The 18,318-nt window shown below is 31.8% G+C and overlaps 1 protein-coding gene across 1 annotated transcript in view; it reads right to left on the minus strand.

Annotated features, from left to right (window-relative positions):
• LOC106640744 (uncharacterized) overlaps positions 1 to 18,318 on the minus strand; it is a 425,751-nt gene that overhangs the window by 74,704 nt on the left and 332,729 nt on the right. Inside the window, exon 8 of the mRNA XM_089595613.1 lies at positions 4,726 to 4,854. Coding sequence (XP_089451739.1) covers positions 4,726 to 4,854 — 129 coding nt within the window. The remainder of the gene's footprint in view (positions 1 to 4,725; positions 4,855 to 18,318) is intronic.

The following is an 18,318-nucleotide window of genomic DNA, read 5'->3' on the forward strand; positions in this document are numbered from 1 at the left end:
AAATTTTCCCGAAGTCAAGACCATTTTTTGCGCTGCTCCAATTGAAGTACAGAAAGCATAGCTTGTCACACCCGTTTTTTTTTTGTATAGCATCCAAACAAGAAAATTCCAAACGGTTTTCAAACGCGAGTACAATAAATTTCTCTCAATATTTTCCAAACCTCTCGAACTAAAATTGTTTATTTCAACTACTCTACCAAAACTAACAATCACTTCGTCATGGCACCACTCTATTACAAAGAAGCAAGTCCAGCATCAGAAGCTCTAGTATTCATTATCCTCACGCCAATACTATTTTGGACTTTCTCACAAAAGGTTAAAAGTTAAGAATGCTGCATAAAGTTCTCCAATTTTTCAGCCAGATAAAACAGTGCAATAGGCTAACGAATTGGTGAATTTAAACTTCCCAAATTAAAACTAAGATCCTGTAACACTTAAAAATGTTATGGAACTTTATAAGGAGTTGCATTATTGAATTTAAAAGTGGTAGATTAAGATATAGCTACTTTGTACATGATATGATAGTGCTGTAAAGAAGTTGAATTATGATTGAATACGTTACAATCTTGATTTTTCGACGGTCTTATAAAAGCCTGTTACGCTTCTTTAGTGTTTTTGCTAAAAGCCTTTCAGATAATATTTTTTAATTGCGTCGCGTCGCCGTAAAGAAGCGGGTGATATTTTTGCTGACATGGAGGGTCAGAGCAGGTTACTGGTAAATAAAAAGTCAATGCAAAATGTGTCTGAATGAAATTCATCAGCATCAATTTATTTAGGTAAAGATTATGAATTGATATAACTTTATGTGTTATATTGGTATTGTCTGGAATCCCCCATGTACATTTGATCCAAACAACAGTGCAAGCAGCCTCGGCCCATTAATGTATTTCTTATATAAGCAAGAATAATTTTTATATACGAGAATACAGAGCCGATAACATCCTTATTCGATTAATTTGGATGCATCGCAACTATCTGATGAACTCGCTTACAGAGTATTTTCAATTCTTACCTTACAATAATCTAAAAAAATTATTCGGCCGATCACTCTCTTTTATTGAACTTTGAAATAAATCCCTTGAGCCGTACTTGCCAACTGGCTATGCTACAGTCACAACAAAATCTCTGAGTTGTGCAAGTCTTCACTTCTTAAAATAAAATAAAAACTAGGGAGTATAACTTAATTGTAACAAAAAATAAAAAGCAGTAGACCGAGGGAAACTCTTAACACAATCCTTAATACTAGAACTTATTACACTAATCACGAAAAGCTGCGTGTAGGTAAATCAAATATAATTTTAATAATTACCGCTACTGAAGAGAAGGACCAGGACTACAGAGAAACCAACGTACTAGGCGATCATAAAAAAAAGCATCGGAATACGAACGAGATTTCCAGAACTGCTGTGAGCGAAAGTCTCCAAGATATATGATGGACGGAGTCGAGACCACATTTTGATTGGTATATTAAACAATCGATGGCTTTACGTCTCAACTCTTAAAAGCCATGCGACTTACGCCCCTTAAAGTCATGAAAGAATTCGTTCACCTCAATCTTCTTTTAGTCCTTTTCTCAATTACCCGGGATCATAAACTGCCCTTCTTCGTTTTTTCTTTCTTACAGCACACCTCAGCTCGTCCCCTCCGATCCTCATCCCTCACTCGCGCAACCGTGATCATCGATATCGCCGTGATACGGAACCAATCGCATATCAATAGAGAAATCAGTGACTACACTTCCTCCCCAGATGCCCTTAATTCTCGATAGAATTTTTCATGCAGCAGTATGATTCGAGACAAATTCATTAAGAGACCCTTCCAAGCCCGTAACACTTTTTACTTTCTTTTAATGTTGGATTATCGATTTATTTCAAAAAGAAAATAAAAAAGTTTTTATAAAAACTTTTCGTCTGTAGAGCTAGCAGGGCCCAAAAAATTTTATCTTATTTTAGTCGCCTATATTACGAAATAAATATTTCAACATTTAAATTCCCTTTTGTCTATTTTGGCTCTAAAATTATGCTATTTCCGTAGAAGTTGTTCCTAGTCATGCCTGGGTCTGCGTTGAGTCAACTTAATAGTGAAGCTATAAAAGAGAAATAAACTTGAGCAAATAAGACAGTCTTAATGTTTTTAACAGGCAAGCAACACAATTATTCTCTATCTTAAATTATCAAACTGACTGAGTTCAACGGAGAAAGAAGGTGTTACGACGATATTGTCTCTAGCGTAACACCAGGAAACATCAAGAAAAAGCACTATAACTAGCTCCAATATTTCAAAGCGTTATGGTTTTTCTGTCTACCAGCTTGGTGCCTGAATAACAGGCCAGAGAAGACTTCTCTGAATTCAGACAGTCACGTTTTCTGGAAACGTTGGTTGAAAAAGAGTTTAGCTAACTGGTCTTTTTTAGGGCCATTTTATTTCGAACTACATTGCCATCAAATGTATTATATTAACAAAGTTGACCAAAAAATTGTCCTTTAGGGCTTATGAAAGTTTTTATTAATGCCTAGAGTAGCAGGAGGGTGAACTGGAAGGGAAACTTCAAGTGCTTTGAATGTATACCATTTCGGGCGTCAAGAAACTGATAAAGAACATTAATTAAGATAACAACAGCAGCGTCAAAATCAAAGAATAAATAGTTAATTAGGTTACAGATCAGCTGTCTATAATAACTCAGACATTAATTATTCGAATCTTCCAGCTATTTTAATGGGTACAACAATATGTATTTGTATTTATTGTGCCGCTCAAAAAAGAAGAGATAAGGCACCAGGACTTGATTACTTTGGTTGCTAAAATTCGTGATTAAAAGAAAAAGTTATATATTATATATTTTTAACCGATCTTTAAGCTTAATAGATCCACCCAATAGAACTTTTCATATATTATAACGTAAAAAATTGAAATCAACCGCTCTTATTTAGGGCCTACAACTATTTTATGGTGTAATTAACACACGCTACTTCTTGGTATTACTATATTTTTTACTTCCTTACAGCTAATTCGACAAAAACTACATGAATTTCAAACAAAAATTTTTTTATTTAAATTTTTTTACTTCGAGAAGTATTAAGAACAGATACAAAACTTTAATTTATTGATAAACTTAAAATATTTCAAATTACGTGTCAATATACTAAGGTGCTCCACTCAGCGATTCTTGGGCGAAGCCAAGATGGAACTACTAGTTTAATTACTATTAATCGGCTAATATTACTAAAAACTTAGATTTTTAAACTTCTTTATCCAATAGAAAAAGCTTTAAAGCTCATTAAAGTAAGCGATGTATCTTGTTTGACAAAAATAACGTAAGAGTCTGTTCAAGAATCTATATTTATTTAAAAAAAAATAGCAACTCAGTATTGTGATGAGTTTGATATGATGATATGCCTTAGACGCATACCTTATAAAGTTCTAAGTATAATTTCCAAAAAAAAAGGATAATGTAAGGCAGATATTTTAACAAAATATTTAAAATTGTGAGATCTACAAGTGGTTGACATTTAATAAGCTCTTTTTTATTATATTGCAAGCTTGTATCACTGAGCTATAAGAGATTTTTGGTTCAAAAAAAAACAAGAGTATTATCAATGCTAAATTAAAAAGTTGACATAGGCTAGTTGCCTCAAAAACTTATAAGAGCTCAATTCTTCAATCATTACACTTTATTTTTGAAGTCCCAAAACAAAATCAGGCTTACGACCTTGTACTTACTTTCCATTCGCACTTGAATCATCCTAATGCATTAAATATTGATGTTATTAATCGATGGGTAAGTATTATGTCAAATTATTATACATTGACCTCTTCCATCTGAATTGCGCTATGTGTATTTTTTATAGAAACGTTACGCTTATTTTTAGAGTGAAAATCGCTGGAGTGCGAAAAACTTTGTCAATTAAAAATTACAAAGCAGTAAAAAAAGTTATCCGCTTCGGCCAGGAGTCGAACCTGGGCCTCCTTTTTGCCAGGAAGATGCGTTAACCAATTTCGCCACCGAAGCCTCGGCGAACACCCTTTTCCACTGCTCTGCTTAGGCGTGTCTTTAGATTGAACGCCGATATTATAGATATTGATGTTATTAATCGATGGGTAAGTATTATGTCAAATTATTATACATTGACCTCTTCCATCTAAATTGCGCCATGTATATTTTTTATAGAAACGTCGTGCTTATTTTTAGAGTGAAAATCGCTGAAGTGCGAAAAACTTTGTCAATAAAAAATTACAAAGCAGTGAAAAAAGTTATCCACTTCGGCCAGAAGTCGAACCTGGGCCTCCTCCTTGCCAGGAAGGTGCGTTAACTTACCTACCCATCGATTAATAACATCAATATCTATAATGTCGGCGTTCGACCTAAAGACACGCCTAAGCAGAGCAGTGGAGAAGGGTGTCCGCCAAGGCTTCAGTGGCGAAGTTGGTTAATGCACCTTTCCGGCAAGAAGGAGGCCCAGCTTCGCTCCTCGCCGAAGCGGATAACTTTTTTCACTGCTTTGTAATTTTTAATTGACAAAGTTTTTTGCACTCCAGCGATTTTCACTCTAAAAATAAGTTAAAAATGTCTTATGATATCGTCTAATGGACTCTCAATCGCGCACTATTCCAACATGTTTCCAATATCTTATAAACTTACTTTCTTAAGTCAAAGACTATTCTTATCTTTAAATATTTCTTAAGATGTCGGGAGATTTGAATTTTTAAATAAGTTCTTATTTTTACCTCTGCAGGAGAACTGATAATTGGTGGATGAAGACAATCGTTACAGCACTTCCAAAGCAATGACAAAAGAACTCTTCCTGGGGATATACTTTCTCGCTGCATTTTGAGTTGCAACTGACGTCGTTTTAACTGAAATATGAAAAATAATTTTTTTTTCAAGGCAAACATTTTGAGTCATTAATTCAAACATTTTTTTAATACCATGATATATTTCAGTTATAGCATAAAATACATAATGAAAACATCATCGTGTTGTAACTCTTTTTTTTCAAAAGAGAAAAAAGCAACAATATTTAAACTACATTTATTCAGTTTATAATACACCATATGTTTATGTTAGCAAACATGTTATAATATTGTTGGATCTATTAACAAATTTAAGGTTAATTTTTAGTTCAAATGAACATTTGGTTTAAAGAGGGCTTCTGAATAAATAACAAAAATAGTAACATATTAATGCTGTACACAGACATACGTACTATTTTGTTTGTCCAACTATATTCATCCCTTTTATTGGCAATTAAAAAAATTCAACATGCACACGGAGAAAATGAATACGTAAGTGTTCGCTGTCACAGCAACGTTAAAAGTGTAATTAAAGTTTTCACTATAATTTTTACCGAGGCTTCACGGTCATTTTTCTGTAGCAGAAAATTTATCCCAGATAAATGTAATTTTAACCATGAAGCTGTGGTAATATTTTTTATAACTGAGAAAAAACATAAAGTTAAGCTACTGTTAAAATTATAATGAAGCTTTCTCGATCACAACTTTATCGTTGCTTTTACGGTGAAAATTAATTTAACCTTTATTTCCGTGCAAAGTATTGCGAAAAAAAATTTTTTATTTTTGTCTATTAGATATGTTAAAAAATAAAAAAATTGAAGTGTCAGCTGAATACGTGTGTTAAAATAGTTAAATTAAGAACAAAAATTTATTTATAATGAAACCAAACTTAGGTGGTTATCAAGAACAACTCTTACTCTTACTACCTGTTCTATCGTTTACAATCTTGACAATGTTGAACAACCTAAATCAAACTTATATAAACCGATATAAAATAAAAAGAAAACCTAAGCCTTTAGAGCGCCCATGCTCTCAGATATATTGAGAAAAATGGTCGTACATAAATAAGGTAAAATTCCGGTTTTTTTCTCTATCATTGTACGGTATGACATCTTTTGTCTATATCAATCACCGTCCTACAGCAACTCCCTACAGCCTCGAAAGAACCTATGCAATATTTTTTGACCCTCTACCGATACCCACATGATTTCAGTTAGATCCTTTCGACTCCTACGAACTTTTACAGACTCCAACATACCTATATAAGGGAACTTATGTAGACCTTACCTACTTTATAGATATATATTATTAACTGTTACGTCAGTGCTATCAATTATTTGAGTCTAAGCTTGCGCTTAATAACTCGGGGTTCACACTTAGCGCATAGGTGGAGCGCAGAGCTAGAGGATAGCTTAATTACGTAGTGGGGTATTTAGAACGGGGCTACGAATGTTTTCGAGTGAAGGAAATCAAGTTGCACTGACTCGAAGCGATTATTGTGCAGTCTCCCAATTCATGCGCGATCTAAAAACTACCAGTACTGTTATTTGTAAAGGTTTCGTTCTAAAGGTTAAGGAAAGGGGCTAATTCTGGTTTAATTCGCGACCAGTCTATAATCCACCAGTACCACCACGAGTAATGGTGCTTGTTCTAGAGTTTTATGTGTGGTTCAATCAATTATTTATTTCCCAGAGTTCCGAAGGTACCAGTACTATTGCAAGTAATAGTGTGCACGTTAATTCTATGCCCAAGCAGGAAGGAAAAAAAAAATAGAAAAATAAAACTAATATCGAATACTTATTTTTATTTTCAAAGAAAACGCTTACACATTTGGCAAACCAGCGCAATATGTCCGAACCTGACGTTGTTAGTATTATGTCATTTAATCCTAATCTAAATGTATTAGTTCTAAGTTATTCTCAGTTAAACTTTTTAATCTATTGGTTCTTACAGTTATTTCGTTTCTTTGCATTAAAAAGTGTTTCGTTTGCTTTTCAATTTCATTCAGCATAGGTCAGCGGGCATGTGCATGAATCATAGTTGGTCATTGGGCTGCAGCTACGAGAAAACTTGCAGGTGATTCAGTTCTTTTTGCTTACACATTGACGTTTGCTTTATATACTTTTAAAATTACATGAAAAATTCTGAAGAAATGAGCGGGAAAAAAAAATTATTAGCAATTGTAGATTACCAAAATTTCATCCCCCCTCTTAAAACTGGTACTAGGGCTTATGACAAAAAGGTTTAGGGACAGTTTGCTGAGAATTAATTACTTATTTACCTTGTTCACAGTACGTTTAATTTAATTTACATACGAAGATTAGTAAATTCTCATTCACTTATGATTTATGTTCATTCATTGGCCTGAATTTGCCCAGTGTGCCTCTAGGTTTGGTAAAAGAAATCAATGAGAGATCCTGTGGTGACGGAAAAACAGCAATTAAAACCTTTATTAGGACCAATACTATATTTAGGGTTAGTAACACTTATACATGTCATTGTGAAAAAAAAATTTTTGATTTTTGCTTACATATGGGGCTGTGCCTCCCCCTATCACCCCCTCCGAGAACTGGTATAAGAGCTTTTAATAAAGACCTAGAAACAGTTTGCTAAGTAAATTGTATTAATTCTTAGTGTCTCATTTTTTTCTTGAGATATAGAAACCGCATGTTTCTTTATATCCAATTTGATGCAGTATTACGAATTACAGGAGTCTCGTACATTTTTTGATGATTCTTTTTGTTAGCCTGTAACATATGGTCACAGTCAATTGAACATAATATGGCTTCTTTTGTTGCAATTATTTAGATTTTATGATAACACTTGGTTGAGGGAAATAGTTTTTGCTTCACTTAAAATGTTAGCGTGGGCTTAGATTAGGTAGTGAGGTTGTGTTATAATGTGACGTGGGTTCGTGAAATTTTCGATTTACTCTTGCAGTAATTTTTTTTCTCTAGACTTGTGAGGCTTAAAGTTCAGAGCTTTTTTCGCACATAAAGCACTTTTAATTGTGTAGGTTATTACCTACAGCTTAGTACGATGAATGTTTTACAAACAATTTCTGTGTTTGATTTTGATGATCATCTTGAGTTAATCAGCTCTTGCTACTACCAAGTTAATAGTTTTGCTGAAATGATAACTAATACTTATTGTGATTTTGGTTGTTCTTAAGAACCCAAGATTTGCTATGGCTTATTAGTTAAATAAATCGTGCGGCTAACTCACTCATCAATTTCTGCTTGTGTTAGGATCACTGTACAAAAAGAAAACGAAATCACAAAAAATCACAAAGGGTACGAAAATCACAAAATTCTCGATCAATAACAAAACCTTCATAGAGAGAAAAAGTAGACAAAAAGAAGGATGGTTGCATGAAATATTAAGGGAAAAAAAAAAGTAAAAACTAGGCTTCGCACATGTAAAATGGAACTACTGTTTTCGTCCTTTAGTTTGCTTTTACTTATTACCTTAAAAAAGGTCAACTTATTTTATTTATTCGTGAGCAATTATTATTAAAATACAAGAAATAAATTACTCATTTTTCATTCAATAGTCTTCACGCTACAAAATAGCTTTTCTTTAAACAATGTTTTATATATATATATATATATACCGTCGTGTATATCAAGTCGTTCAGTTATTGATAAAAATAAAATGAATAAAAAATTAATTTAACATGACTTATCTGTATATAGGTTCTATGTTATGGATTCATAATTAAAATGAGCCTAAACTTATTCACAATATAAATTTATATTGTCACCTAAGCTTGACGAGGTGTTGGTTTATTTTTTGCCATACATTAATTTGATTTCTTCTGAGCTTTTCATATTGTATTATAAGCTTCTATAGCTTGTTCAAGGTCTCTACGTACCCAAAGTGTTTATTTTTCAACGAGTTCATTGAACCAAAATATGGATCAATACGTATCTATACATATATAAGACACGGAAAATTCACGGCAAGTATTATGATGATTTGATAAATGCAGGTCTATAGTATTTTATTATACTATCGAAATCATAAAGTGGAGCGTTCTAAGCAATTTCTTCCTGCACGGAGTATGGTTTATGTTTATGTATTGGATATATCTTTTCTAATTTACTAGGAGATGATTTGGAGGAAATCAAGATAGGGTAGAAATGTTCTTGGTGTCAGCAATACTAGTGCTTTCACGCGAACTATTTTGGAAGGGTCTTGGAATATCTTTGATAGGTGTACTTATCTGATATGTGTTGTTATGGTTTTATCTCACGATTAGTCTTCACTCTCGTTGTCGTTTCGTTGATGACTCAACGATGATTCTATTTGTAGCATGTAATTACCTTCTTTTTATTTTGAAAAAGAATGAAGATGCTAAATAAATGTATGGAAGGTTGAAATTTAGGGTACGAGCCTAAAAGTCATCCTTACGACATTTATATGTTTACCAAAAGCAAACAATAGACACAAATGTTTCAATATTATAATTAAATTTATGATTCATTAAAATTTATTAATTTTCATGTAATGTATACAAGTTTGATCTTATTTAACAACGTGCAGAGCTAATATTATTTATATCTATTCTATTCGCTTGGTTTTGGCAGAACCACATAAGAAGGACAGCGAGGAATAGGGTACGAGCCCACTTCTCTTTATCGACTCCTTACTGAGACTGCTGCTCTAGGCAAATTCATGTTCACTCATCGCCTCGGTTTTCTCCCACTTGATACAATGACTCTCCTTCTTCTATAAAATTGGGAAATTTTATTTTATACATTCCATGAACGGTTTTTTTCTTATTTTATGCATCATGATTTATAATTCATATCGTAAATGAAATTTTGTAATTCAATTTTTGTCATAATATATTGGATTGTATATACTGCGTGAACGGAATTTTCCGTTATAGTATCTAATTTTTTGGTAGGTAAGGTATTTTTACTTTTGGAATGTAATTGACTTCTGCTTGGTTATCGCAATTAAGCATGGTAAATAAAAAATTTTCCTATCTTGGTTTCCCTTTGCTTGTAGTATATCTTCTGTTTTACACTTAATTTATTGATCTTTTTTTGTTCGAAATCGTAAGATGTTCTATAATTTTGAAAATTTGATTTTAACGTAAAGCTTTTGTGGATTTCCTTCTTATTTATAATATTCTTGATACTGTCTTCTTTATTGACGTTGTAGCCATATGCTGTATCCTGAGTAGCTTCGTTTTTAGTTGGTTAATTTAATTTCAAAGCATTAATTAAGTTTTCATGATTTATGTCAGTTCGAAAATTTTTGGTTGTCTTAGGTGGATACTTGCCATGGTCTGATTCTATATCGTTGTTCAGAGATATTGATTTTTCCATCATTGAAATTCTTGTATTATTTAGTGTAGATTTAAGCTTTTTATAGATAAAAATGTCTACTTTAACTTTGATCTTGTAGAATAGTCCATTTCCCGGATTCTGAGTCCTTCATTTAGTGAAGTTATGTAATATTTTCTTACTGTTATTGCTATTAATAATACTTGATTTTGCACCTTCGAGCCTTATTGTGGATACGTTTATTGGCTGAGCTCTTGTAAGGTTTTTACGCACTAAATTTTTATTTTTTTTTTTAATTTTGATTGTTAGGATTTCCCTTTTTATAAATTTTAAGCTGTTCCATAAACATCTCTCTTTCAACACTTTAGTTTATGATAGCAGGTTCACTGCCCTTAGGTTTTGTAGCAATAAGTTTAGCTTGTTGGTTTAATGGTCGCATTGAATTATTTTGACTAGTGTTAGTTGTTATGTTGACTGTTGTTGTGAAATTCGAATTATTGTTACATGAAGCAGAAATAATTTCTTTCTTGCGCTGTTTAAATGATTTGTATTTGTTGCAAATTTTTAGTTGTTTTCTTGGGTGACCTTCATTTTAAAGAAACTGAAGCATTCTTCGTAATTTTCATTATATGTTTCTGCCACGAACACATTCTTTATCAAACGTGGAGAGTAATTAGGCGTGTTGTGAGCAAATCGACTGCCTGCATTATTCTCTAGTTTTCGGGGTTTGTTATATCGCCGATGGTCGATATTTTTGTGATATTTGTAACTTTTGGAAGCAATATAAACATTTCTAGGGACGGAGACAGTTTGTTCTGTTGGGTAGTCCAGTGCAATATGCCTGGATCAATGACATAACTGGCACGTAATCTTTTTTAGTTGACATTCATTGCTTGTGTGCCCTAATTTCTTGAAGATAATGAAGATATACTGAGGGCTTATCCAATGGGAGCAGTTTATAGCTATGTGTCCAAGATTGCCACAAATTTGATATTTAACCGTGCATTGCTCTGTGTTGTGGTTTGAACTTTAGCACAGCCCACAATATTTTTGCTTAGATTTGTATAAGTAGCGAAACTTGGTCATGCACTGAATCAAACACGACGCAGGAAGAGTTTCTGGGGAAAATCTTGAAAGAAAGATAATAGCCGAAAATTTAATTGGCTAGAACTGCTCCAGTTTAACCACTCAATATTTGGTACATCTCAACTCTCTTCCGTGCGTCAAGAGAAGGGAAAGTGATTCACTTACTGATGCCCTTCCTTTCTTTTTTACATTAAAATGTGGCAGATTTTCATCTAAACCTAACATTAACATTAGAATATAATATTATTTAGTTTTTTTAATGCTAAACACTGTTTGTTTATTCAATTAAACTTGTTTGCAAGAAGGGTGGCAAAAATCACTTAACATTTTAATTAATGCTCAGGTGAACGAACGGTCGGTGTGTTACGGTATACAATTAACACTAATACTTTCGCAGTAGTAATAGTGGCCGTTGCTATAAAAACTTATAATGATTATGTTAGTGGTAGTGGTAATAATAATAATAATTATAATAATAAATAATCAGAATAATAATAATAATAATAATAATAATAATGATGATGATAAAAATAGAAATAATAATAATAGTTGCAATAGTAAGGATAAAACTGAAGATAATAGTACTACACCTGCTGTGTGTTAAAATAATTAGGTTTACGGATAGTTTTAACTGACTATAATGTTGCAAAAATAATTGAGAGTTTTTCATAGAATTTTGGTCAACATGTTTTTTGCTGCTAATCGTTGAAGAGGAAGTCAGCTTTAGGTACGCTGGGGAATCGGAAATTCTGTTACCCGTGTTGAAAGCTGGAGTATAGACTCTCTCTTAACACATCTGAGTCAAGAAAAAAGGGAAGGGCTATGACTTTCCTGTTTTCCTTAACACATAAAAAAATAACAAAATTTCACCAGATTACAGACTAGGCTATTACATATGTTTATGAAATTGTGAGTGCGATAAGAAGAAGATTACTCGGTAAGTCATACTTCTGTAAGAATGAACGATAAGAATCTGATGATTTTTTGACAGTTAATAATCTTCCTCTGCTAAATGTAAAAGTTTTGATTACAGTCTTTTTCAAGTCCAGATGCATCATTATTTTGTACCACAAAGTAATACGATTAATGAAAAACATGACCTGCAACTTATGTGAAATTGGAGCAAGTAAATTTTCCAAACACACCTTACCTTGGTAACGCTCCCTCTCACACATAGTTGCTTGTGCGCAAATTGTTTGTCGAAGACAATATAGTAATGATATCTCAGTCACCGTACTCCAAAGAACTTACCCACTGTAACTTTTTACTGTTTTTTTTAACTTAAGGGACTCATGAAAGAATAACACTAAGTCTAAATAAAGGAGATAGAAACGTCATCAGAGAAAAAGCTGAATAAAATCACACAAAATCAATACTTGAAGTGCTTCGGGGATTAGAAAGATCTTTGGCATGAGTGTAATACATCAGAGGGGAATAACTATAAGGGGATAATAAATATTTATGAATGAACATATGATTTTTTAAAGTGTACCAAATTGGCGATTCTTTTTCAACAGAATTTACATGCTTAAACATATACTCGTTTTTAAAGAATTTTCTACCACTGAGGAGGCAAATAGGAGGGCCTCAGAAATGCAATTATGTTTATCATGTCTATTATTCTATAACTTAATTCATAACACAGTCTTTTTATTCCAGCGTTAATTCATTTGTAAGTTTATGGTTAGCTAAAATTTATTTTATCACTATGATATTTTTTTATTTTATTAATACGTATAAAACTTTTGTTTTTAAATCTTTTCACGACAAAGTACTAATACATACATCCATATAAACTATTATTTTCAATGTTATTATGAAAAGCATGAAAAAATCACCCTGGAATTTTCATATGTTACCTCACAGAGATACGGGCAGATCTTTTCTACCCCTATTTTTTAACATATTCATAATATTTAATTTAATGTGCAAATTTCAACTACTATTCAATACACATATTTATTTTTATACATCTATACATCTCATTCTACAAGCGAGCTTAGCCCTTCGGCTTCTACCTGTCAAAACACTCCAAAAATTTGTTTTTGTTTAATAATTAGGTTTTCATTTAACTATCATGTTTAGACCAGAAAAATATTGTGTATGTAAAAATAATATTTATTACATACTTAAATCATAAAAATGTGATTGAAAAAAATTAACCTTACACAAATGAAACAATTACATAATTTTAATTACTTGTTTGTTTATTCCAGAAAAGAAATTTAAGGTATCTAGATAAAAAAACTTTCATGTTTTTCAATATGAATTTAAACAACATCAATTATAACAAAACACGAAAAAAAGTTTTTAACTTACAAAAATTAGCTTTTTTTTAGTAGGCTTCTAACAAAAGTGCTACGTTAAGTCAGAGCACTATAAGTACTTTCTATAAATTTAAGATTTATGATATACATAAAAATAAATACTAAGTTCGTGGTTAATATCGTGTGCTTTTTATCATGCATAAGCAAAAAACAAAGCAAAAACTTTATTTTACTATGCAACATGCCCTGATATTTTATCTGTAGAGTTTTTGAGTCATATTTTACCAGGAATTTAAATCTGAATGCAATGGCTTATCTGTCAAAATGGTCATGAAATTTCTTAACAAACTAGACGATAAAAAGTAACAAAATATGAAGAAGTATCTTTTTTGTTTTTATTTTTTTGTGTTTTGTAATATTTCTGTATAATATTTTATCGACCTTGTTTGTTTTTTTCTTTGTATTAACAAAATTTTCACTTTTAGTAAATAGTGTTACATAGAACCAAATACACACAATTACTTTCTATATTAGTATGCGATAATTCTGCTCTGTTAAATGTGAATTTAGAATGTTTTCCTTTCTTCTTAATTCTTTTAGAAAAACGATTTTTTCTTATAAAATCTTGGGTGTTATTTTCAGGATTATTAACTGTTTGTAGTAAAAATGCAGCAATAGAAAGAACAAATATTGCATCTTCTAATAATCATGAACGATTTTTCGCAAGTAATTATTAAATAAAAAGCATAAGACATTGTTATTTTAAGATTCAAAAGCACAAAATACTGCTGAATACGAAATATTTAAAGATATTGCAACTGCTATAGGTTTAATTAATCATGATACTCATATTAATGAGATATTCGAGGAAGTTAGTATAACTATGCTTCTTTTTTAGTTACGATAATATTTAGGCGGTTTTTAATTTCAAAAAACATTCGAGGCAAAGAAATATGAAAAAAATATGAAACATATTACACAGATTCTATTAATAGTAAATAAAACAATACTTTTCTACACATAAATTAAATCCTTGAATCGGAAGATGAACTATGCTTGTCGTTTAGTTTACCTGCTTCAAACAAAATCATCTTAAACCTAAATGATAACACTGAAGAAAATGCATTTCGTTAGCATATCTTAATTCTATGTATCTGTAGTTAAATGTTAATCAAAAAAGTGTTTTAAAAATCTTACGTGAGGGAACTAATAGAATTTTATTCATTGTTGGTTTTGAAGAAATAGAAAAAACTTTTTTCACTAAACTTTGATTTACTATTGGATTTCTGAAGGTAAAAAAACTTTATCAATGGCTTGGACAGACAGTGCATCAGTATTGCTTTTAAAAGGATTGGTCAGTCACTGAAACTTTTGTTTACTGTCAAACTTTGACAATATAGAGAGTGCATTTTTAGAAGTAGTATCCAAAAGAAAAAAAAATTAGGAGAATTTAATTTAATCATTTGTTTATATGTTCTTGATTCTGATTTTTTTTTTTTTTTTTTAATCTGGAAATATGATTTGTATTGCGTTACTGGTTCGGATATTGGAGGATAAAATGATTGTAATAGTCTTCATGATGGTTATGTTGGTTAAAGTTTTTTTATACTTCTGAAAATGGAGGTTTAATTCTTTTTTTTATTTTTTACCTTTGTTGTCCGTCTTTTTTCCCCCAATGTGTTTTTATTTGCGTTATCTCTCAACGTTAGTTCACGTAGACTTTCGAGATTGATGTTGTATCCTGTTTAACAACACTGATCGTGGTGCCAGTCATATTTTATGAGGCTGACAGTCTTTTTACAAATATTGCTTTTTATTTCTATTTTAAATAAGATTGTACACAATATACTATGCAATTGTAAATCATATTTGTATACATGATTTCTGCATGCCGTATGTATTGTTGTGCCTTGTTCTTGGTTGCGTGTCCATTCATTGTTGGCATCCAAACTCAATGACTTTGAAGTTCGTTATACGCCCTGAAATTTGCTTCTTCGGTGCAATACGTGGCAAATGCCATGTATAAATCCTTTCAATTATCTATCGTGGCTTGAAGTTTTATATAACTAATTTCATTGAGTGAGTCAAAAATCATCAGATATTTGGTCCACTCGTCAGTCGTATTAACCACCGGTACTTTCGTCATCAGCCTTGGTGATAATTTTCCAGTCGTGCTGCTTGAAGTATCTAAAACTAGTAGAATATTCGTTGTAGTTGTGGTTGTTGTTGTGTTGGCGATGGCGTTAGGCTCCTTTTGTTGGATTATAATGCAATGCATAACTATCTTTTGCATTGCTCAGCTTTATATTTCAAACCATATTTAATATGAACAGGTACCATGTCTTTTCCGTCTTGAGGTTTGTTGAAAAAATAAATATCTTGTACACCGTACGGATATTCGAAGAACTCGGTCAGGTATTTAGTATTATAAGGTTTCTTTATTAGGACATGAATGATCCTATTTGTACGTTTTACTCGTACGAAGTAAAGAACAGGTACGCCTTTATCTTTGCCACATGCTTTGACCATGGTATTTTTATCTAATCTAGACTGCAATGGTCTAGATATAGGTGATTGTCGCTAAATTAACGTTCGTTTTGTCATAAACACATTGCAGGGTGTTTTATTCGGAAACGCTTTTAGAAGTACCAATATTGGCATCTCCTCTCTTATGGTATTAATCAGTATCAATTGGGGACCCGTCATCAATGATGTAGCTGCATCAGCGTCTTCTGATGATGCGTAGTACATGGCCTCGTAGCTTGTGTATATAGCAACACAGGGCTGCTCTGATAGGGCTTAAACCGTGTCATATCGTTATAAAATTGTTTTAGTTTTAGTTTGTTTATAGTGCCCTTTATCATAAGGTTTAGGGAATGTCCACTGGCGATGGTATCCATTATCTTAGCCATTTTATGTAATCTGTAAGTGTAAGTATGATGGGCGTTATAATAATTATTAGTTGATACTGTAGATGCTGTTGTAGTGTATTTCGTGCTGTCAATAATTGTAATGAATCTTAGGTTGTATGTGGAATGTAAATATGAAAATGAAACTATGTTTATAGAATGGTTGAATGATAGGTAGGGAATACATGGTATGGGCCAAAAATTTTACATAAGAGTAACATTTATAATAGCGCTTTCAGGATCCATGTATTTGAAATATCCTTGGGATAATCTTTTTCATTTTTCACTGATTTCCGTGTAACAATATTCTAGGGTACCAAATTGACAAAAATAGTTAGAGAAATCTCTTTTTCTTTTCGTTTCTTTTATATCTCCCGTTATAAGATACATAAGTCTTTTTGGATCGATGTTTTAAAATATAATTTCGCAGTATTTACATACCTATATTCCAGGTCATGATATCATAAGAATTTCACGTTTGCTTAAATAAGAGGGTTTTTTTTACAGCTCCATAGCTGAGCATATATAACCATATAATGTTTTAACACAGTGGTTGAATGCAATTTTGTTTAGTCGTAAATACGAATTATGATCTGCTGCTAGTGCTAAGTAAGGGTACGACAGTTTTATGTAGGCAGATTCATTTTATCCAGGTTAAGGTATCATAACTAGATGTAGTCTATAAAGATTATAAAGGGCTCGATCTACAAGTGGCAAATGTAATATTACTATGGTTCTATTTTTTTGATGCACAACATCTATTTTTCATAGAGTGCTTATTTTACCAACATAAAGATTCTCTCTTGGTGCTACGCTTTAAAGTCTCTGCTAGATTCTTTACATTCTGGGCTACGGTTCTAAATATATTTAGAAAAAATAGCTTAAGATGTGCTTGAACTCTTTATAAATTATGCAAGTTGTCAATCAGATCTTCATAAGAACGAATAAAATAATCCAGGGTAGCCTCAGTTCTTCGAAGGTAAGTTGATAAATGTGTAAAATATCTGTTGAGCGTAAAATCTTATCATCAAGTCAATACATCAGGAACTTGTTAAAGAATATGCTCATGGCATTCGTAGTATTATATAATTCTTTGAATGCAGCTGTAAAAATATGGTTATTTTTTCATAGAATTTAATATATTTCTTTTGATTGGTATGCAAATAGTTAATGTTAGTGTTCATAACGTTGTTATCGTCTCTTATGACTAAGCTGAATAGTCCTTTAGAAATATTTCTACTATTTCCTGAAGACGTCAGTCTTTTTGCATTATGCTGGGAGATAAAGTAATGTTATCTTCCGCATAGGTTCCCACAGTATTTACTATATTTATTAGTGTCGCTTTAAGATTTTTCAACAGCATTATTTTTAAATTTAAAAAGGTCCGTTTCCATATAGTTAGTAAAATTAGGATAACCATACTGTGCAATACAATATTGAAAGGTTTCATTTAAACCTCAAGTAGGTGTGTGTTCCAATATGAATTTATTAATATCAAGCCATATCTATGTATTTTTATATAATCTCACCATTATTCTTTTCAAGTTATACATAATTTCCCTTTAAAACTGTTTGTTGAGTTCCTGCCACAATTTGCATCTATTAAAGTCGCTTAATAATATCTTGCTAGTATAATAAATAGGTTCATAACCTTTTGTCTTTAGGTATCTTTAAGGGCAACCTTCTTACTCTTCCAAATACTAGTCCATAGGGTGTAAAATTTGTTGCTGCATGTACACTCATGTTATACGTGAAACCTGCAAAATTTGGCCAAATTGTCTCAGGCATCAAAAGTTTTAGAGTAAGTTCTTATAAAGTCAACTAAGGCAGTATAACTTTGATCTAGTGATCCGTTTGTTTAAAGATGATATGCTGATGTAGTTAGATGATTGGTTTTTAGGGTTATCATGAGTTGTTCCAATGAATTAGACACAAATGTAGCATGTCTGTCTAATAAAATTGCTCTAG

The sequence above is a fragment of the Copidosoma floridanum genome, unplaced genomic scaffold, assembly GCF_036245765.1.
Source record: "Copidosoma floridanum isolate Cflo_tuat_1 unplaced genomic scaffold, Cflo_Japanese_pri ptg000026l, whole genome shotgun sequence".
NCBI lineage: Eukaryota > Metazoa > Arthropoda > Insecta > Hymenoptera > Encyrtidae > Copidosoma > Copidosoma floridanum.